A 22,636-nucleotide genomic window follows, 5' to 3' on the forward strand; every position below is an offset into this window, starting at 1 on the left:
GTTAAAAACCAGTATCAAGATAGCTCTCTTAAACATCCCACTAAGGAATGCTTTAAAAATGAAGCAGTGCTGGATACTAGCAACTCCCAGGAGTCCCTATGCTGCTGATTCTATTTGCCACACATTGACTCTGCCCTGCTATGTGCTCCAGGAAACTGACTTTTCATCAACGGCTTCTCCAAGGCTCCCTTGCCTCTTGGCTTCTGGTTGAGGTTGGCCACGTGCAACCACCGATGAGAGAGAAGATGATGCGTGTTTAGCCTCCTCCCTGCTTCCTCCTGCCTTGTGATTCTGGGGTGGCTGGCCATCACCCTCCCTGGCCACAGATCCTGTTTTATAGCTTCCCTTCCACAGTTCCAGTGTTCACGGGTTCTGATGAAACCCCTTCCCTCCCTTACCCATGAAAGGCTAGAGGTAGTTATGATTTCATCCTGTCCCTAGTCCTTGGGGACTACTTCATCCCTGTGGATACCTGACTGAACTCTGCCCACGCGTTTGTAAATAGCCCTTTTCTTTGACTCTTTATTCAGAACCTTTGAGTATGCTATCTCTTTCTGTCCAAACTCTTATACAGTCCTTAAATTCAATGCCAATTTCTTCTTCTCTAATGTAAATCACAATTAAATACTTGAACTCAAATCTTGTCTCAATTTTAAATTTGCTTGTTATTATAAAGAATGATGTGCTGATAAATGCTTCACAACTAGATTTTGGGATAAAGGGAGACTCAATTTATAGTATTTGCTAGTGTTCGTGTTGTAAATACTCCCACCATGGCTGAATTCAACCCACTAGCATAATTTCACTGAATGTGGAGTTAGGAAGAGACACACGGTAGTACAACTTTATACACTATTTTCACCACATGTATACAATAAACACAACCTGTAAAGCATCAATAATAATAAAACGCAGTAAAATAATTTGGAAATGGTTAATTCTGAGTAGCTACTACCATTGTTTTTAACATAATTTATTTCATTGTATTTATTTAACTTGTAATAATGTCTACATTTAACACTGGCTGTGAAATGCCTGAAAATTTAGGAATGGACTTTCACATGCTAGTATAACCCAGCTCCAACACATCACTGTAACAGCAAATATGTATTTAACAGCCACAATCACTTAGTCAATTCATCTTTCCCTCACATTTTACCATACGTTCTAAACATATCTCAATAACTTTTCTTTAAAATTTTGTATTTGGCTGTTAGTTCATTCTTTTGAGCAGGGTGCTATAGGAAAATTGGCCTTTTACAAACCTGTAAAGTTCTATGTATTCAGAATAGTGAAAATTTCATTAAATGATCTTTTCTGAATTCTTTCTCTGGATAAGTATAAACTTAGATCCTAACAGCATCATCTAATATTTCCTTCTAACAAAACTCATCCTTTGGGGGAAAAAATAGTTTTATAGTATTCCATGGCATGTTTCTAGTCTAAATGGTAGTAACTGAGCTGTTGATACAACTAGAAAAACTCAGAAAACGATAAAAGTGCCTGTTAAAGTTACCATCCTGAAATCAAAGAAGTAAAACATCACCTGTTACTCATTTTCTTCTGGCTACAAATCTAGCCCTATTACTTCCTAGTTGTCTGGAATGCAACTAGTAGAACTTACTGAGTCCCTCTGAGCCTGTCTCTGTATCTGCAAAATAGAGGCCATCATACCTAATTCACAGCTAGTTGGTAAGCATGACATAGATCATTTATGTAAAGTGCATTACCCAATGTCTGGCATGAATAATAACAAATATTTTCCACCCATTTCATGCTAATCTCAGAATTTTTTGAGATAACATGGGATTTAAGTTTATTGTAGTGAAGTCTGAATGGGAGTCAGGAATTACTATGCAGAACAGAATGCAGAACACCATCCTATCTTCTCTGTTGCAGAAAGCTCATCACTTTGGATTTGTAAATCTGAGAGGGCTCCCAGGTCACTGGCCTTTTTAATCATGAACATCTCTGCCTTCTCCATTGTTGCTCCTCTTAAACCAGTGATTCTCAAACTTTAGGGTGCATCAGAATCACTTGATGGAGTAGAGTTTCAGGGAATTTGCATTTCTAATTAGTTTTTAGGTCCCAGGACTCAGCTTTGAGGACCAAAACCATAATCTCTTTGACTCACACTCAACAGCTCCAGTCACGCTTATCCTCTGAGTCAAGCAGCTCCTGCATGGGTTAAAGGGCCAGCATACATAATACTGCTGAAAGTCTAAAGAGAGAGAGAAAAAAAAGTATTCAGCCAGGCGCGTGGCTCACGCCTGTAATCTCAACACTTGAGATTACAGTGGGAGGCCTAAGTGGGCAGATCACCTGAGGTCAGGAGTTCAAGACCAGGCTGGCCAATATAATAAAAACCCGTCTCTACTAAAAATACAAAAAATAAATTAGCCAAGTGTGGTGGTGAGCCCCTGTAATCCCAGCTACTTTGGAAGCTAAAGCGGGAGAATCACTTGAACCCGGGAGGCGAAGGTTGCAGAGAGCTGAGATCGCACCACTGCACTCCAGCAGCCTGGGTGACAGAGCAAGACTCCATCTCAGGAAAAAAATAAATAAATAAAGTATTCACAGAGTTTAACTTTCTGTTAATATACAAACACCTAAATGGCAATTTGTTAGTCCTAATTATGTCTCCAAATTAATACTGTCACTAAAAAAGTTTTCCAGAATGAATAAAAAAAAAAGGGTCTAGGTGCAGTGGCTTATGCCTGTAATCCCAGCACTTTGGAAGGCTGAGGCAGGCAGATCACTTGAGGTTAGGAGTTTGAGACCAACCTGGCCAACAAGGTGAAACCCTGTCTACTAAAAATAAAATATAATAATAACTGGACGTGGCAACAAGCGCCTATTGTCCCAGCTGCTTGGGAGGTTGAGGTGGGAAAATCGCTTGAACCCAGGAGGCAGAGGTTGCAGTGAGATCGTGCCACTGCACTCCAACCTGGGTGACAGAGTGAGACACTGTCAAGAAAGAAAGAAGGAAAGAAAGGAAGAAAGAAGAAAAGAGAAAGAAAGAAAGAAAGAAAGAAAGAGAAAGAAGGAAGAGGAAGGAAGGAAAGGAGGGAAGGAAGGGGAAAAGAAATAGGACAATTTATACCATGACTGGGAAATATAGAGCACACCAATTTAAATTTGGAGCACTTCAATTTATCTACCCTGCAAGATAAAAGAGGTAGCGGAAAGTAAGAATTATTTCAAATGATAATGTATGCAATCAAGTCAAATTGTGTTGCCTCCTTCCCTGACTGTCTCAGTCTTCTTAATGTTCTTCTCCCCCTAAAGCCTACTATGTTTTTTCTTTCCTCATAGTTTAACACAATATATAAAATAATAAGATATGCATTTTAAATGGCTTTCCTTTTGAGAACAGTTTTTATGTTACTTCTTTTGATCTGATATTAGCAATTTGTGTCCTTTAGGCTCCAGGCAAAATTGAGTAGAAAGTACAGAGATTTCATAAATCTCCCCGGCCCCACGCATGCATAGCCTCCTCTGTTATCAACACCTTCCACCAGAGTAGTGTATTTACAGCTGATGAACCTACACTGACATATCATTATCAGTGAAGTTCATAGCTTACATTATGGTTCACTCTTGGTGTACATTCTATGGATTCTGACAAATGTATAATGACATATATCCACCATGATCATATCATACAGAGTATTTTCACTCTAAAAATCCTCTGTGCTCCACCTGTTCACCCTACCTCCTTTCAGGAACCAGTGATTTTTTTTACTGTCTCCATAGTGTTGCCTTTTCTGGAATGTCATATATTTGGAATCATTTTCAAATTACCTTCTTCCTCTTAGTAATATGCATTTAAGTTTCTTCCATGTGTTTTTATAGCTTGATAGCTAATTTCTTTTCAGTGCTGAATAAAATTCTGTTGTATAGATGTATCACAGTTTATTTATCCATTCACCTACGAATTGCATCTTGGTTGCTTCCAAGTTTTAATACTTATGAGTAAAGCTACTATAATCGGCTGGGCATGGTGGCTCACACCTGTAATCCCAGCACTTTGGGAGGCCAAGGGAGGGTGGATCACAAGGTCAAGAGTTAGAGACCAGCCTGGCCAACATGGTGAAACCTTGTCTCTACTAAAAAAAATACCCCCAAAAACTAGCCTGGCGTGGTGGCGTGCGCCTGTAGTCCCAGCTACTTGGGAGGCTGAGGCAGGAGAATCGCTTTTACCTGGGGGGGCAGAGGTTGTAGTGAGCCGAGATCGCGCCACTACACTCCAGCCTGGGCCACAGAGAGAGACACCGTCTCAAAAAAAAAAAAAAAAAAAGCTACTACAAACATCCATGTGCAGGTGTTTGTGGCAAATAAGTCTTCAGCTTCTTTGGGTAAATACATAAGGAGCAGTGACGACTGAGCGCAACCAATGCTTTTTACTTAAGTGGTCTTCAATAAATCACTTCACTTTACTAAGCTTCAGTTTCTTCTTCTGCAAATTCTAAAAAAAACCAGCACCTCCGAGAGTTCCCTTGAAGATAAAAGAGGTAAGGTATTCAAGCACTTCAATGCCTGATACCCAGTACATGGCAACTTTTATTATCTTCTACATCCTTCAACACGCAGCTGCTCATAATTCCCTCATGCAAGTTGGGCTTTAATTTTTAGCCTCGATAATTTGTTTTGCTCTTCCAGATGCTCAGAATGCCCTTCCATGTTACCATCTCCCTGAGCCTTTGGTTGGAATCCTCATACTAGAGGATCAGTACGTTTAGCAGAGGAACTACTGAAATAGTTGGGTTCCAAACACTGGCTCTAGCATTTACTTTCCGTGTAAATTTGCTGAAGTTACCCAACGTCTCTGTATCTCAATTTCCTCATCTATAAAATGGGGATAATATATCTACCTCATAGAGTTGAAGCCGCAATTAGTTTTCTACCAGCCTAATAAACCAGTGTATAGTCATAAATAAGTTAGAACAGTGCCTGGCACAAAGTACATGCCAGATACATGTTATTGACTGTTATTAATGTTAGGTGTCCCCCACCTATACCACGCGGTGAGTTCCTCGGGTGTGGGGACAGTCTAATCTCCGAATCCACACTGCCTAGAACAAAATAAGCATCGCAGTACATTTGAGAAAGAGAAGGTGAGTGGAAACCGAGGTCGAAACGAGGGGGTAGGGAGAAAGGTGGGGAAGCTTAGAGACCGGTGAGGGAGCAGAGCTGCAGGGAAGGAGCCCCGCGGCCGCAGGGCGCGGCTTCCCTCCCCCGGGGCCTGGGGCCGCAGGCAGGTGGAGCCGAGAGGCCGGAGGAGGGGCAGGAGGAAAGGGTGCGGCCGCGATCCACGCCCGGAGCCAGCGCGGAGCACCGGCGCTCGGGGAGCACACCTTCGCTCGCAGTTCGCCGGCACGCTAGTTTCCCGCCACCACGCTTTGGGGTAAGTTCAGCCTCCAGACGCGTCCCCGGAGCCTCGCTCACCGCCGCCCGCTGCCTGGTGTCTTGGGGAGGTCGCGGCGCCTCTCCCAGTTCCCCCGTGAGCGCAGCTCCGTCCGGGGCAGGGCCGGCGGCTGGCGACCGCACCGGGTCCAAACCCAGCCGCGTGGGTGCGGAGCTGGAGGGACCTCAGTCCCCCATTTCAGAGTCGAGGAGGCTGGAACCCAGGGGAGGAAAAGGGCCGTGCCCTTGGGTTGGGGGGGGTGGTCACCCATGTCTTGGTGGGGCCCAAGCTGATACTCAGCTGTCCTCGCTCCCTGAAAGCTTCGCTGATCACAGCTAGCAGCTTAGGGGATTCACTTAGCCATCTTAGCCTCCCCAGTACTAAAGGACTAGGGGAGGAAAAAAAGCTGGGAGTCGGAAGGTTCCTCGGGGCCCCGGCATCGCAGACGGGGCTGGCTCAGAGGTCTGCTCTGTGAACTTGGAATCCCACCCATCCTGTGAGCACGTTCTTCACTTCAAGTAGCCAATATATTTTATTTTTTACTTATTTTTTTAGAAGGTAGAAAAAAGTGGATTTGCATATTGAGGGTTGGAAGTTCAGAAGTTTGCTTTTTCCTGAAAAGACTCACTGTTTTCTTTGCAACAGAATCCTATTCACTAGACATGAATCATTCCCTCGGCATTTGAGTCTCCAGGTGGAAGATTTAGATACTTGATTGCAAATGACCATATATAGGAAATTATGCAGGTGCTGGGAGGTTCTGGGTCGCTGGAGGCCCCTCTGGCTGCTGGTAAGAAATTGCACAGCCAGGGCCGAATTCTTTTCAAGGATTTGTGTTCAGCACTGACAGCAAAGACTCTCCCCTCCAGGAGAGATACATTTACTATGTTCATCAACGTCATATTTTAAAATGTAACCAATTAATACGTTATTCCATGAAGATATCACTTTTGTTTTTCACGAAGGCAGAAAACTTCAGACTGACCAGAAAGGGAATTTTTAAATGTAAAGAAGACCAGAATCTTGTTCCCAGAACTGTGGTTGTGTAAAGAAACCTGTTTAGAAATAACTGTACAGGAGGAAGTAAAAGGAAATGATGTAATCCCTTTCAGGAAAGGGTATGTTGAAGGCCAAATGTAAGTCATTTGGCCTTCACTGTGGAGTAATTCTGTATTTCTTAAAAGTTAAATGACAGATCAGTAATAATTCTAAATAATTTTCAAATTCTACTGGATCAGCACATACCGAGTGTCAGCTTTGGTCAGGGGTGGGCCAGACAATGGGGTAAGGCAGAAGCATGGGGGTTAATTTCATACCTTTAGAGTCTAGCTATCTCCATGCCGTAGGGGCCCACTCACTAGCTGTGTGACTGTGGGACATTGCCATCCCTCTCTGGGCCTCAGCTTCTTCATACGCAAAATGGAGATGTAATACCTAACTCATTGGATGATTTTGAGGCTTGTATTAAATCATTCATTCATTCAATACGTTTTTTTTTTAATATCTACTGTGCCCCAGTGAACACAGATAAGAAGAATCCCCAGCCTTGTGAAATTGAACTCGTTCAATGCTAGCAACACCCCCTTCTTCACTTTTTACAGGTGAGGAAATTGAGCCACAAAGAAATTGTGTTAGCTTTAAGAGGCAAAACTAGAACTAATAATAATTTGTTTCCACTGTATAGGGTGGTTCGACTTCTGATTTTTAGACTTCATAAGTCAAAGAGCTGTAACCCCTCATAAGTCAAAGAGCATCTATTTATAGAGATGTAGTGTTAGACTCTAACTAGAGAGCCGACTGCCCTAGGCCACAGAGAGCCTGAAAAAACCAGGGCTAAATATTTCCAGAGGCTAATAGTGTAATTTCCCATTGAACTTTGCTCTGGAGGTATCAGGGAATTTTTAGAATATTTTGTTCCCAGGAAGGGTGGGAACAACTTGCATTTCTAAATCAACACTGGAGATAAGCCAACATGCTTGAATACTATCTATGTAAGAAAAGTATGTCTGGCTTCCCAATCAAAGAACTGCCCTTTTCACCTTTGCACCCTACCAAGGACTGGACCACCTCCTCAAAGAGCAGACATGTCTTTATAACAGACTATAGGCTTGGAACCTTGTAAAATACACATGGAGGTTTCACAATCAGGCACAGGAATCCAATTGAAGGCAGCTAAAATTTGTGCTGATTTGGTGAGAAGGAGCAAAATCCTATGTTTATGTTGTTATTGATCCTTGCCGTGGTAGCCTGACAGTAATCAGCATAGTTCTGCTAGACTTTAAATAAGTCAAAAACTGGCTTTTCAGGAAGCATATTTGTTAGCATCATTTAAGTATGAAGATTTTTTTTCTCTCTTATCTTGAAGTCCTCACAGGTCTAGCACGGTCCCTTGTATATGGTAGATACTCAGTAAATGTTTGTTTAGCAAATGGGATACCCAACGTCAGATATATCCTCTTCTTGAGAAGAGAAGGTTTTTCTGTGAAGGTTGACTTCTGTTTTCTGGATTCAAGATTAAGGGTTGGACTGAGATTGTGTTCTGAATCACATATTGATACCATTCACTAATTTTTTTCTTTTAATAGATTAGTGTGATCTCAGCTCAAGGCAAAGGTGGAATATCATGGCATCTATGTGGGTAAGTAAAAAATTAAGCCTTCACAACATAGTAACATATATGAGTCAAACCAAAACACAGAAAGTCAAGATAGCAAGAAAAATTTTGTGAAAATTGATGTTTATCTGACAAAATTAACATGCCAGAAAAGCCAGAGGATGTTAAAAATAGTAAAATATTTTTAAGTGCATTATAAAGTTACATAGTTAAAATAATTTATGATGACACCAGAACAGAAAGATCAAAAACAGATGATAAATGTAGTATATAATTTGGGAATTTATTATATGATAAAGATGACATATTAGAGAAGAGATGAATTATTCAATACATGTTAGGAAAACTAGCTGTTTGGGGGAAAAGTAAATCTGTATTTCTTTTTCTGCTTTACAATAAAATAAATTCTACGTGTATAAAATACAGAAATGAAGAAGATGAAATATGAATGGGCCAGGTGTGGTGGCTCATGCCTGTAATCCTAGCACTTTGGGAGGCCGAGGTGGGGGGATAATCTGAGGTCAGGAGTTCGAGACCAGCCTGGCCAACATGGTGAAACCCTTTCTCTACCAAAAATACAAAAATAGGGCCAGGCGCAGTGGCTCATGCTTGTAATCCGAGCACTTTGGGAGGCCTAGGCAGGTGGATCGTGACGTCAGGAGCTCAAACCAGCCTGGCCAACATGGTGAAACCCCATCTCTACTAAAGATGCAAAAAATTAGCTGGGCATGGTGGCAGACACCTGTAATCCCAGCTTCTTAAGAATCGCTTGAACCTAGAAGGCAGAGGTTGCAATGAGCCGAGATTGTGCATTCCAGCCTGGGCAACAGGGAGAGACTCCGTCACAAAAACAAAACAAAACAAACAAACAAACAAAAAACAAACAAAAATAGTCAGGTGTGGTGGCACACGCCTGTAATCCCAGCTACTCAGGAGGCTGAGACAGGAGAATCGCTTGAACCTGGGAGGTGGAGGTTGCAGTAAGGTTGAGATCACGCCCCTGCACTTCAGCCTGGGCGACAGAGTCAAACTCCATCTCAGAAAAAAAGAAAAAGAAATGTGAATGGATTGAAAAATTATCTTGGAGTGGGGAAGGCACTTACAACTGTGACACAAAACCAAAGGTCTAAAAGAAAAATATTGATCTATTTTACCTACATACAAATTTATAATTATGACAGTTAACAATACCATTAGTAGAGGCAGAAGACAGCTCATAGGGGAAAAATATTTGCAGCACATTAGACAAAAGGCTTACTTCCTTACCATACAAATAACTTGAAAAAATCAATTTAAAAAATCAACTTGATGGAAAAAGTTGCAAGGGACATAAATAGGACATAAAAAGAATTCTAAATGTCCAATAAACATCAGAAGGTGCTACAAGATCAGACGCGGTGGCTCACACTGTAGTCCCAGCATTTTGGGAGGCCAAGGCAGGAGGATTACTTGAGCCTGGAAATTCGAGACCAGCAGGGGTAACATGGCAAGACCTAGTCTCTAAAACAAAACAAAAACTTCAAAAATTAGTTGAACATGGTGGGGCAGTCCTAGCTACTTGGGAGGTTCAGGTGGGAGGATTGCTTAAGCCCAAGAAGTGGAGGCTGCAGTAAGCCTTGTTCTTGCCACTGTATTCCAGCTTGGGTGATAGAATGAGACCCTATTTATTTAAAAAAAAAAAAAAATCCTGCACCTCACTCAGAATTGAAGAAACATAAATATCATGATGAGAAGCCATTTTCTACCTAAGAAATTGGTGAAGGTTAAAAAAAAAATAGGAATGTTGCAGAGGATGTGGGCAAGGTGATACTTTCATTGTCTGTTTACAGATGAGTAAATCTGGTACACTTTTGGATGGTATTTTGGCAATATCCTCAGTGCTTAAATGCACATGTCCTGCAAACCCAATAATTCCACTTGTGGATATGTATCTTATAGGTAAACTTGCATAAAGTTGAAAAAACAGGGGCCCAAGGATATTTGTTTGTGTTAATAAAAACATGCAGACAGCATAAATGTCCATCCATAGGGTAGGAATAAATAAATTACTCATTTATAACTTATAGGCATTTTTATGTGATGGTTAAAAAGAATGGGGCTGGGCTCAGTGGCTCACAACTGTAATCCCAACACTATGGGAGGCTGAGGCGAGCGGATCACCTGAGGTTAGGAGTTGGAGACCAGTTTACTCAACATGACAAAGCCCTGTCTCTACTAAACATACAGAAAATTAGCTGAGCATGGTGGTGGGTGCCTGTAATCCGAGCTACTCGGGAGGCTGAGGCAGGAAAATCACTTGAACATGGGAGGCAAATGTTGCAGTGAGCTGAGATCATGCCATTGCACTCCAGCCTGGGTGACATGCACGAAACTCTGTCTCAAAAAAAAAGGAAAAAAGTAGATCATCTGTATGTGAACTGACATGGAAAAAAAGTCCCAAGATATATTAATCAATTAAAAAATTAACTTACAGAATAATATGTACAGAGGGATTCTGTTTAAAAGAAAGAACAAAGAAAAGAAAAAATATACAGAAAGACCATTATGTGAAAACTTTGTGCAAAGGTGGAATTGTGAGAAAGGGCACTTTTACTCTTCAATGTATCACCTTTTGTACTGTTTGAATTTTTTTTTTAATCATGAGCATACATTATATTTCATAAGTAAGGGACAGGGCAAATTAAAAGAGAAGCCTGTGCAGAGATGTGACCATCTCTTGGCTTGGGCAGTATGGATGGAAGGTGTGCTATTGGACAGCTTTGTTTGGCTCAAATTACTCCCTTCCCACTGGCTAGGAGGCTAATCTTTCATCTTTCATCTGAAATCCCTGCTGCTTTTATGGACATCTCAGAGTCAGATCAAAAAAGCATCTCTCCAAAATGCCAGTGTTAAAAAAAAAAAAAAATCTCCTTCTGGCCTTTGCCCATGAGTAAATTGACATGGAATTAATTGGGCAGGCTCTCCCGCTGACACCTTCAAAGTCATGGCACATTTCTGAAGGGCTAAGAGAGACCCAGGTGAGTGTGATCAAGGGTGTATTCTTTTCATATTGCAGCTATAACAAATTACTACAAATTTAGCAATTTAAAACAACACCCATTTATTATCTCACAGTTCCGTATGTTAGAAGCCTAAAGTGAGTCTCACAGCACTAAAACGAAGGCGTTGTTTGGACTGCGTGCCTTTCTGGAGACTTTGGGAAGAATCCTCTTCCAAGCCCGTTTAGGTTGTTGGCAGAATTTAGTTCCTTGTAGTTGTAGAATTGGGTTCTTAGTCCTTGCTGGCTGCCGGCAGAGGCTGTCTTCGGCTCCTGGAGGCCTCTGCCTGTCCTTGTATGTGGCCCCTACATCTCAGAACCAGCAATGGTCCATCAAATCTTTCTTTTGCGTGGAATTGCTTTGGCTTTTCTTCCTAGAGCATCTCTGTTCTGCCTTTCTCTTCTTCCTCCAGCTGAAGACATTTCTCTGCTTTTAAGGGCACATGTGATTAAATTGGGACCACCTGGTAACATGGGCTGATCCTTGTATTTTAAGGTCTGGAAACTTAATTATGTTTGCAAAGTCCTTTTCATCATTTATCACAATATGTTGGCAATTTCCAAGGATTATAGGGTAGACATTTTAGGAGGCTGTTGTTCTGCCTACCACAGGGGCTAGGAATATGGCTCCATCAGGGATGATAGCATTTGGCATCAGATGGCAGGAAAGAGAGGCGGGGAGGGGCCAGAAAGGGAAGGCTAACCTGAACCTGGAGGGCAGACCCTCACATGGAGAATAAGGTCCTAGCCAGAGAAGTGATTCTATTCACTGGGTTTTTGTTTTGCTTTTTTTCCTATTTTCATCCTCTCCTTCAATTAAAGAACTAATATTTATGAGTGAGATCTCAGAGAGCAAAGATTAAGAACAACTCAGAATCACTATGGAAAGCAAAATAGCAGTTCTCCAAAAAATTAAAACTAGAACTACCACATGATCCAGCAATCCTACTTCTGGGCATATATCCAAAGGAAATGAAAACAGGGTCTTGAGGAAAGATATCTGTACACCCATGTTCACTCCAGTACTTTTCACAATAGCTAAGAGGTGGAAGCAGCCCCACTTTCCACTGATGGAAGAATGAAGAAACAAAACATGGTACATACACACAATAGAATATTATTCAGTCTTTAAAAACACATGCTGTGTGACAGGAAGAAAACCCTGTCACATATGGATGAGCCTTGAGCCTTTTATGTTAAGTGAAATAAGCCGGTCCCAAAGAGACAAAATACTGTATGATTCCATTTATATGAAGTATCCGAAGCAGTCAAATTCATAGGAACAGAAGGCAGACTGGTGGTTAGGACTGAATAAGGAAAGAAAAAAAGAGGAGTTGCTGTTTAATGTGTATAGAGTTTCAGTTCTGAAAGATGAAAAAGTTCTGAAGATCTGTTTCAAAACAATGTGAATATTCTAACCACAACTGAACTGTACACTTAGAAACAGTTAAGATGGTAAAACCACTCAGATTTCCAATTGTAAATATTCTTATCACAAAGTTTTATGTGTTCTTTTGTTCTCTCTCCCACACAAAAGCACATACACACTCAAACATAAATAAGCAATCAAGTCCTTGCATTTCTATGAAACTGTAGACATGGTTACCTGTATGATTAGCTTATTACAGTGGTATGATCAAGGGAGAAGTCATTAGTTGCAATTTCAATGCATTACCATTGAAGATGAAAGAATGGCTGGTTTCTTAGGTCATTTATATTCTATCTAGGGGTGTTGCAACCCTACCATTGTTTCTGATGAATAAACAATCTATGTTGCATTAGTATTTCCTTTGTTTGCAAATTTTTAATATCTCTGTTGAGACATATGTTCTATCGCTTTACCCTTGATGAAAGGATCTGATACCTTATTGTTCTGTACTCCTTGGACTCGGGGTCCCTTGTCATATGTTGCCTATAGGTCCATAGCAAGCACTCAGGAAGCCCACAAATTAGAATGTCTTAAAACATGGCTTTTTATTAAACTACCACAGCAGTATTTTTTTGGTGTGTGCCTTCTGTTGTACAACACTGGCTTTCTTATGTAAATATTCTGAGCTCTTTACTCCTTAATCAATTTCTAACTTACATTTACAGAATAATAATAAATGTAATTCCTATTTGTTTGAACTCTCAAATTAGAATTGTTATTATGATACTAGAATTTTTCTTTCCCTTTCTTTCTTTCTCTTTCTTTCTTTCCATCTTTCTTTCTTTTTTTTTGACAGAGCTTCACTCTGTTATTCAGACTGGAGTGCAGTGGTGCAATCGCGGCTTGCTGCAGCCTCAACCTCCTGGGCTCAAGCGATACTCCTGCCTCAGTCTCCTGACTAGTTGGGAGCACAGGCATGCCCCACCATGCCCAGCTAATTTTAAAAATTTTTATAGAGATGGGGACTCACTATGTTGCCCAAGCTAGTTTCAAACTCCTGAGCTCAACTGATCCATCTACCTTGCCCTTCGAAAGTGCTGAGATAACAGGTTTGAGCCACCACACCCAGTGATGCTAGAATTTTTCTAAATTAACTCACAATTGTTGTAATCACCATGAACTGGTATTAACATCCTAACTTGGTATACGTTCTCCTTGCACCACTCCAAATTCTAACTTACGAAATGAGGAAAGGGAATGTAAAGCCACTCTGCAACCAAAGGATAAAAGAAGTTTTATAAAAATATATTACCTAAATGCAATGCCTACTGACTTTGTTTTGAAGTTCATCCAAAACAGTTAAACATTAAAGCAGCAAGTACCTAGTGCGACAGGCTCTGCTGGGAGCAGAATGAAGACAGTCTAACCACAATCCCAACTCTCCCTTTCAGAACTCCCTAATTGTTGAAAATGTGGGCTCTTGAGCAAATTTCATAGTCTTTCTCTACCTCAGTTTCCTCATCTATAAAATAGGCACAGTAATAGTACCTATGTCATCTAGGGTTTGTAAGCATTAAGCCAGTTCATGTAAAATGTATTAGCAGTGCCTAGCATGGAGTGATCACACAATAAATGTTAGTTTTAATCAGCATGATTTCAATATGTTAATTTTATTCTAAAACATATTTCTTGCTAAATAATATCACTGCAACTGCTTTTGTACAGAGATTCTGCCTATTTTCTGGGCCTGATTTTATTACACATCAATAGTCCCCTCTCTCCATTGGAATGGTTCTTTCAGCCATCTAAAAGAGATGGCTTATCCTCAAACAGATTCTTTCTGACCACTCTTATTTTCAATATTTCATAATATTTTAAACACGTATATATTTCTAAAGACATAAAATACTTCCTTTCAACTTCTCACTACAAGTGGGCCTACTGGAATACATTTCTGACACTATCCAGCGTTAGCGTCAGATTCTACAGTTTTAAGGGCTCAGTCTTCCAAAAAACTGCCCTCACTTCAGATGTCAGTTGCAAGTCTCAGGAATCACCTGCACTTCTGGCCAACTGGCTATAAATTTGGGGTTTTCTTTGACGCTCTGAAGTTAAAGCATTCCCTAGAACAACTCACAGAACTCACTGAAAGTGTTATCCTTATGATTGGAAGTTTATTATGAAGAATAGAAGCTCTGGAAGGGTCCTGGACCCAGAGCCTCCATGCCATCTCCACAGCCCAGAGCCTCCATGCCATCTCCCTGTGGAGTCAGGGCACCTCACCTTCCCTTCGTGTCAGTGTGTTCAACAACCAGGAAGCTCCTCTAAGCCTCAGTGTCCAGAATTGTAATTGGAATTCCATTATATAGGCACCATTGATTGATTAAATTATTTGCTACATGATTGAACTCAATCTCCAGCCCCTCTTTACTCCTCAGAGGTCTGGCTGACCCAGAGTTGCAACCCTGTGATCAAAGGGCTGATCTTTCTGGAGACCAGCCATCATTCTAAAGCTATCTAAGGGCCTGCCATGAGTCACCCCAATTGCATCACAAAGTCACTCCTATCACTCAGGAAATTCCAAGGGTTTTTGAAGCTTTGTGCCAAGAACCAGTACAAAGACCAGATACATTCCTAATTATGCTACATATATATGTAACTCACATTAAGACACACAGTTTCTAAGATATATTCTTTTATTTTTGATGAAAGTTATATTAAAAATAAATTTATATTAATACCAATGGCACTGGCTATCTTATGCTGATCAGAAGCTCTGATTGTTAGCTATATTTTTCATATATTGGAAAATGAATTAATTTTTGGTAATAAATATAAATTGGCAAGACACAGTCATTCAAAAACATTGGATCCATATAGGAGATATTGAAAAAGGGATCTGCAGTGGTAGAAATGTTTGGGAAGGCTGCCAAGATGGACACTTGCAGGTAGGAAAAGCTAATCCATGATCATGTGTTCACGGTGAGAGTTAGAAGGCACAGCCTCCCTTCCCCACTCAACCCTTCCTCTCTGCAGGGAACAAGATTGGTGCAGTTTGACACGTGTGGACACAGTGGTCTCATTTCTACTGTTAACCCAGAGGAATGGCAGTAGTGATAGGGCCCTTAGAAAAGGTGCAATGTGCTAACATGAGAGAGAATTTTGGGAAGATAATGCCTTTCAAATTCTGTCCCATGGAAGACATCAGCCCTGGGCATCTGGATGTTGTTCTTCCTGGGTTCCAAGAGTTTGTGAGTGTCCTATCCAGTCTCATACTTCTTGCTTTGACATGGACATCCCACTAGACCTTTCTTTCCTGGTGTGGTTGCTCTTGTTTGCCATGCAAATTAAAAATGTGTGAGGAGAAACTTGTGTTCATGCATGTGGATGTGCTGAACTCCTCTGGTCTCCCTCCCGTCTGCCACATCCAGGAATGGAAGATCAACCTTGGTGACTATTTTCACTGAAAGAGACTTTTCACTTCCCAAAAAGAACAGGTATCTTTCCTGGTTAGGTGCTGTTCAAGTCTTCTGTGTGTTTTAAACCATGTTCCCTGAAGCTGCTTTAGGTAAATATTGGCACTCAGAGAAGTACACAAATGGTCTTTTGCAGGAAATTGATTTAAAACAGGTTAGACCTGGATTTCAAATCAAAACATTTAAACTTTGTTTTGGGATGAAGCCTGGAAAGCAATACCATATCATCTGAGTGAGAAGAGAGAGGCTTCCTAGGAATGAGTGGAATGAACATGAAAGAGCTGTTCTTTGCCACTCCCCAATCTTAGCCCAGCTGTGAAGAAGGGAGGGTCCCTCTTTTATATTTAATCATGATAAAACTATAGAATGCAAAGGTAATGTTTAGCCATTAAAAAAGACTGGTATGTCAGAGGTAACAAGGGAAAGAAAAGGTTTTAGATTGAAGAGCAAGGAATGTAAAGTGGAGAAGATATGATTTGTTCTCTTGAAAGTCTATTGTAGTGGATGTAAAGCAGTTAGAAAAAAAAGAGGTATATAGAGTACTGAGCAATAAAATGAGTACACAGGTCTCACATGAATTAAAAGAGAGTAAGTCAAAAGAGGAGAAATTTCTCAAGTCTATCCCTTCATTATCAGATCTTTGCTCCTTTCATTTGTAACTATTTGTGTTTAATTCAGTACCTCACATAGGTTCTGGAGCCATGTTCAAGCAGGAGTAGTGACAGCCCCATGTGAACAGGGTTTAAGAAAGGTGAGGATTACATTTGTAGGATTTTTTATACATGGCACAGAGCTCTGAAAATTCTGACAGTGGTGTTTGAGAATTATTGAACAAGATGCAGAACAAGAAAACATTTTTTATTCATTTATTCACTCAACTAATATTTACTAAATATCTTTTATATGCCAGATATTGGCTTTGGCAGCAGAGCAGAGAAAGAGAAATAAAAAAGCATTGTATTGGGGAAGACAGACAATAAATGAAGAAATAAATGTATGGTATAAAAAGACAGTTTTAAGTGCTTCCGGGAAAAGCAAAGTGGATAATAAGAATGATGGGGAATGCGATTTTCTGCTCAGATATATGAGGAGAAGTCAACGTGGCATGAGAGAGTGTGCTGAGAGAATAACTTGGGAAAAAGCAGCCAGGCAGAGGGAACGGCAAGTGCAAACTCTGAGGCGAATGGGCAAGATGCATTTGAATGCAGCAGGAAGATTTCCACCAAGCAATACAGGGATACAAGATTACAAGGGGATTGGGGGAGGTATTACAATTCTCTTTTATGATACTTTCTTATCCTCCAAGGACCACAGAGAGTTCCGAAAAGTCTTCACATGGACTGTTCAAGGAGTTTCCAATCTCTAGGTTTACTTTACATTAGGAAGCATTCTTAAATCTGCAGCAACTTGTTAGGATTATCACTTCCCCCAAAAAAGTCATAAATAACCCATAAAATAATGCATTTGCCGTCACGTCTGGTAGACATCATTGACCTTGGCCATTTATGTAAGAAATATTCTTCCCAGAATGTTACAAACAGGAGATGTCCCTGATCGCAGTCCTTCACCGGTTTCTCATCCTCACAGAAGTGAGGTGGATAGAGTAAGTGTCCCCAAATCCTGCAAAGCCAGTGCTACTGTCTAAATGTCTGTGTTGCTTCCCCGCCCCCACCACCATGCCCCTTATTCATAGGTTGAAATCCTGATAACCTTCAGGATGATTGTGTTGGGAGATGGGATCTTTGGGGGTGATTAGGTTAGGTGGGGATTATTGCCCTTTTAAAAGAAGACTGAGGGAGCTTGGTCATGTCTTCTGCCATGTGAGAACACAGCCAGAGGAGGTTGTATATGAACCATAAAGTGAGACTTCACTAGACACCAAATCTGCTGGCATCTTGATCTTGGATTTTTAGCCTCCAGAACTGTGAAAAATAAATATTTGTTATTTATAAGACACCCAGTTTGTGGTATTTTGTTATATCAGCCTAGAATGCTAAGACAGCCAGCTACCATTCTCCAGCCAAGGGCCATTTCAGAAGATGTGGATTCTGCACTTTAGTGAGCCAAATTCCATGTATTTCTCTATATATCCAGGAAGATATAAATTCTCTATATATTCCTGTTAGATTGCAGGACCCTTAGATAGAGTGTCTCCCCCAGAAGTTAGACAGACACAGAGCTGAGTATGTGGCCAGAATAGCCACATTAGTCTTCACTCTTTGTGACCCTTGGCCAAGAGGAGAATTTGGTCAAGAACTCTTAACTAAGTTAAGCACTTTGCTTTGATTGTGGAACAAAAAGATAATCTATAAATACCAATGCTAAATGACTCAAAAGAAGATGTATATAAATTATTTATAATCTGCTTCAAACAAATACATGAAAAGTATTCTGAGAAAGAAGTTTGTGTTGATAAGGATTTTGGGGAGGCCCAGTGTTTCAAACTCAGTCCAAATTGTTGGGTGTGCTACCTTTGTCAGAGAAACTCTGAGCATCTGGAGAGACAGGAAGGAGGATATAATAGAATCACCAGACACAGCCATGCATTTCATGTCTCCGGCGTACTAGAGAACACCCAGCTTCTGAAGTGCCTCCCGAATCTCCCAGGATACAATGGGTACTTTGATTTCTAGACTATTGACATTTGAAGGAAGCAACTCATCAGGCAGCCAACCATCTAGTGTAGAGCTTGGAGAAATTCCACACTGTGAGATGTCATTGTCTTGCTTTCACATTCTTACTTAGCAAACTCATTCACAGTTATGCATTAAGCCCCTATCTGGGGACGGAGCACTGGCTCCCAGCTGGATAAATAGGAGTGAGTAAAACAAATGTCTCTGCCTTCTGGAACTTCATTTTAGAGTCAGATGTAAACAGTGAGAGGTATTACTCAATGCTGAGTGTCCTGAAAATTGGGAGGTTGCTGATATGGAGAGTAACAGTAGAATACCTACTCAGATCAAGAGCCAAAGAATGCCTGTTAGAGAAGATGGTCTTTAAGAAGAGAGCTGAAGGTAAAACAAAACAAAACAAAACAAAACAACAACAACAACAAAAAACAACCATTCCAGGTACAGAGAATAGCACAAACCTAGGCATTAAGGTGGGAAAGGGTTCATTCTATGCCAGCGTGACTTTCAAAGAACAGAAGTATGGTGGCGACTCCACCTCTCATCTGGAGAGAGTGGCTCCAGATAAGAGCCATGAAGAAGGTTGAGTCAAACCGTGCAGGGCCCTATGAACCAGTGTAAAGAGCTTGAACTCTATTCAGTGTGAATAAGGGAGTGACAAGATCTGACTTAGATCTTTCCTTTCTTTTTTTTTTTTTTTTTTGAGGGGGAGTCTTGCTCTATTGCCCAGGCTGCAGTGCAATAGTGCAATCTCAGGTCACTACAACCTCCACCTCCCGAGTTCAAGTGATTCTTCTGCCTCAGCCTCCCAAGTAGCTGGGATTACAGGCACCTGCCATCACACCTGGCTAATTTTTTGTATTTTTAGTAGAGATGGAGTTTCATCATATTGGCCAGGCTGGTCTTGAACTCCTGACCTCAGGTGATCCATCTGCCTCGGCCTCCCAAAGTGCAGAGATTACAGGAGCGAGCCACTGTGCTTGGCCTGACTTAGATCTTTAACAGATCCCTTGGCTGCTATGTGGGAAATGGCTGGAGATGGGCAGTAGGAAGAAGAGAGGGACGCTACTCAAATGTTCAAGTCCAGGAGAGTGATGATGGTGACCTGGACGAGAACAGGAGCAAAAACGCTGGAGAGGAGTGCACATGAGATTATCTTCTTAAAATAGTCTTAGCAGGCCTTGGTGATGGATGGAATTCAGAAGGAAAGGCAAGTAAAGGAATCAAAGGGGACTCTCAGGTTTCTGGTGGCTGACGGTTGGTCCTTTTACAGGGATGAGGAAGATTGAGGAAGCCCAGCAAATCAAGGATGAGCACAGAAACTGGAGCCAGATTGCCTAGGTTCAAATCCTGGCTGTGCCACAAACTGGCTATGTGACCGTGGCTAGTGTCTTAACCTCTCTGGACCTCTTTTTCCTCCTCTATAAAATCAGGGTAATAATTGTACCTACCTCATAGGGTGGTTTTGAGGATTAAGTTATCAGGTATATGTAAAATACAAGTAAATACTATGTAAGTGTCACATGGGGCAAGAAATAACTTGGGAGAAAACAGTGAGTTGATATAAGAGATATCAGAACAAATACAAGGAGGAGACATTGAATTTATAAGACCAGTGCCCAAAACTGAAGTCTGGGCTAGAGCTTATAATGTGGGATTTGTCTGTGTACAGAAGAGGGAGTAAGAGAGAGCCAGTTTCCACTTTAAAAGTGCCTACTTTATAGAGGTCAGACAAAGGTGAGTGCATCCTGGAGAGGCCAGAAGAAACCCAGGAGGTGGGGCACAGGAGCCAACAGAAGGCAGGGCCCAGGAGGCTAGCCGTGAATGACACACGCTCCGAGGGGTCGAGGCTTCTTGTTATAACTCATGTTTCATGGAAAATACGACATAATGGCTTGTTTGTCCCTGTCTTCCCTAATTTCTGAATCACATTCATCTTTCTACTCCAGCCCACACCCTCCTCTGTTCTCATATTCCAGTCCTCTTGCTCTGACACTGCCCCTGATGAAATAACTGTGTTTAAAAAATAAAAGCTGAACTATTCACAACAGCAAAAATATGGAATCAACTTAAAGTTTATCAACAGAGGATTGAATTAAGAAAATGTGCTCTGTGTGTGTATACATACACCATAGAATACTACTCAGTCATAAAAAAGAATGAAGTAATGTCTTTTGCAGGAACATGAATGAAACTGGAGGCCATTATCCTGAGTGAAATGACTCAGAAGCAGAAAGTCAAATACCACATGTTCTCACTTATAAGTGGGAGCTAAACAATGGGTACACATTGACAAAGGGAGTAGAATAATAGACATTGAAGACTTCAAAAGGTGGGAGGGCGGGAGGGGCTAAGGATTGAAAATTACCTGCTGAGCACAGTGCTTACTATCCAGGTGACGGGTACACTATCAAAAGCCCAGGCTTCACCACTATGCACCATCTGCATGTAAGAAATCTGTACTTGTACCCCTTAAATATTTTTTAAAAATTTTTTAAAGAAAAGCTGAAAAGCATGAATATTTTTCCTTTGAGTGAGCACAAGAACAAATATAAACGTTTTCTTCAGACCTTTGGACACATTACAAACAAAGCCATGATGTCAGCCTGGCATCTCCCAGGCATCCCAGCAGCTGCCAGTCCTGCCTGCTGTGGACATTCAGCACTGCCTGCTCCTCCTACTGCCCTGTGGGCTATAGAGCAAGCCTGAGGTGGTGGTGGGAGCCTCCTGTTTGTGCATCATCTTCCATAGGCAGTGATCATGGCCAGCCAGTGGGACTTCTCAAATCTTAGGGGAGGCCCCTAGGATTTGCCCTGTGGGAAGTGATTGGTTACCAGTATTTTTCCCTGGCCTTTACCTGCTATATTAGTTTCCTAGGGCTGCTGTCATAAAGTACCACAAGCTGCTGCTTCGAACAACAGAAATATATTGTCCTACAGTTCTAGAGACTGAAAGTTCTAACATCAAGGTATGGGCAGGGCCATCCTCCCTCTGAAACCTGTAGGGGAGTCCTTCTTAGCCTCTTCCTGGTTTCTAGCAGTTTACTGGCATAGGGGACTAACAGTAACTCCCATAGGTTCTTAGTTGGAAAGGACCCTTGTTACAAAAGACAGATTAACAAGAAAAAAACAAACAGAAGTTTATTAACATGCATATTTTAAATCCACATGAAGACATCCAGAGAATGAGTACTTTTCACAGAGGTGGCTTTGAATTTCAGTTTACATAGCATCTTCAACAAAGAACAGTAAAGTTTTAGTAGCAAAACAATAGAAAAGGACCTTCAAATCTCTATGGGTAGCAACTTGCAGGTGGAGCAGTGATGAAGGGCAAATAACTTGCAGATAAATATTAGTTAGTACAGCTTGCTAACATAAATTCTTTTAATACCTTTGTCAGGCTGACAAGGGTCTCAAACTGTCTTCAGTCTTTAAGCTTTGTTCTCCCTGATAGACAGGAGGGCAGAATACCCTTTTTTTTTTTTTTTTTTTTTTTTTTTTTTTTTTTTTTTCATAAATCTTTGTTCTGCTTTTAGGCAAATGTAGGAAAGAAATCTCTTGAATATCTGTTTCTTCTTGTCTTCAATGATCCTTCATATTTTGAAGAGGCACATTTTAGTCTCATATACAGGCAGCTACATAACTCCAGTCTCTGCCTTCATCATCACATCACATTCTTTCTGTATGTCTCTGCCTTTACATGGCTGTCTTATAAGGACACCAGTCATAATGGAGTGGGGTCCTGCCAATATGACCTCATCTTAATTAATTACATGTGCAATAACTTGGTCCCCAGGTAAGGCCACATTCTGTGATACTGTGGGTTAGGACTTTAACCTATTTTTTTGAGGGGACACAATTCAACCCATAACACCTGCCTCACTTGACTGCATTTTATTTCAGAGCCTTTTACAGTAAACTTTCTTCGGTTTTGAAAAATGTTTTTCACTTGAAAAATTGAACAGGAAGTCTTACAGTTTCCAAATTTGATTGCTTTGTTTTTTGTAATCTCCTCCATTTTTCCTTGTATCATAGAGCTTCAGGACCCAATACAGCATCTTGACATTAAGCAGAGAGCCGTCCTTTCTCCCTGGCTCTTTGAAA

At 41.0% G+C, this 22,636-nt stretch overlaps 1 protein-coding gene across 3 annotated transcripts in view; it reads left to right on the forward strand.

The window, feature by feature from the left end:
• Positions 1–5,311: 5,311 nt before the first annotated feature.
• ANXA3 (annexin A3) overlaps positions 5,312–22,636 on the forward strand; it is a 76,775-nt gene continuing 59,450 nt past the window's right edge. The window contains exons 1-3 of one of the 3 annotated variants that reach the window (XM_021669640.2): positions 5,351–5,407; positions 6,926–7,008; positions 7,993–8,045. In XM_021669640.2, the coding sequence (XP_021525315.2) occupies positions 8,031–8,045 (15 nt within the window). In that variant the 5' untranslated portion in view covers positions 5,351–5,407; positions 6,926–7,008; positions 7,993–8,030. Of the gene's footprint in view, positions 5,408–6,925; positions 7,009–7,992; positions 8,046–19,806; positions 19,968–22,636 lie in introns of those variants that run through there. The other 2 variants (XM_021669639.2, XM_064368319.1) reach the window with 2 other exon arrangements.

This window comes from Aotus nancymaae, unplaced genomic scaffold (assembly GCF_030222135.1).
Source record: "Aotus nancymaae isolate 86718 unplaced genomic scaffold, 86718_ANA_hifiasm-v0.15.2.pri h1tg000006l, whole genome shotgun sequence".
NCBI classification, from domain to species: domain Eukaryota; kingdom Metazoa; phylum Chordata; class Mammalia; order Primates; family Aotidae; genus Aotus; species Aotus nancymaae.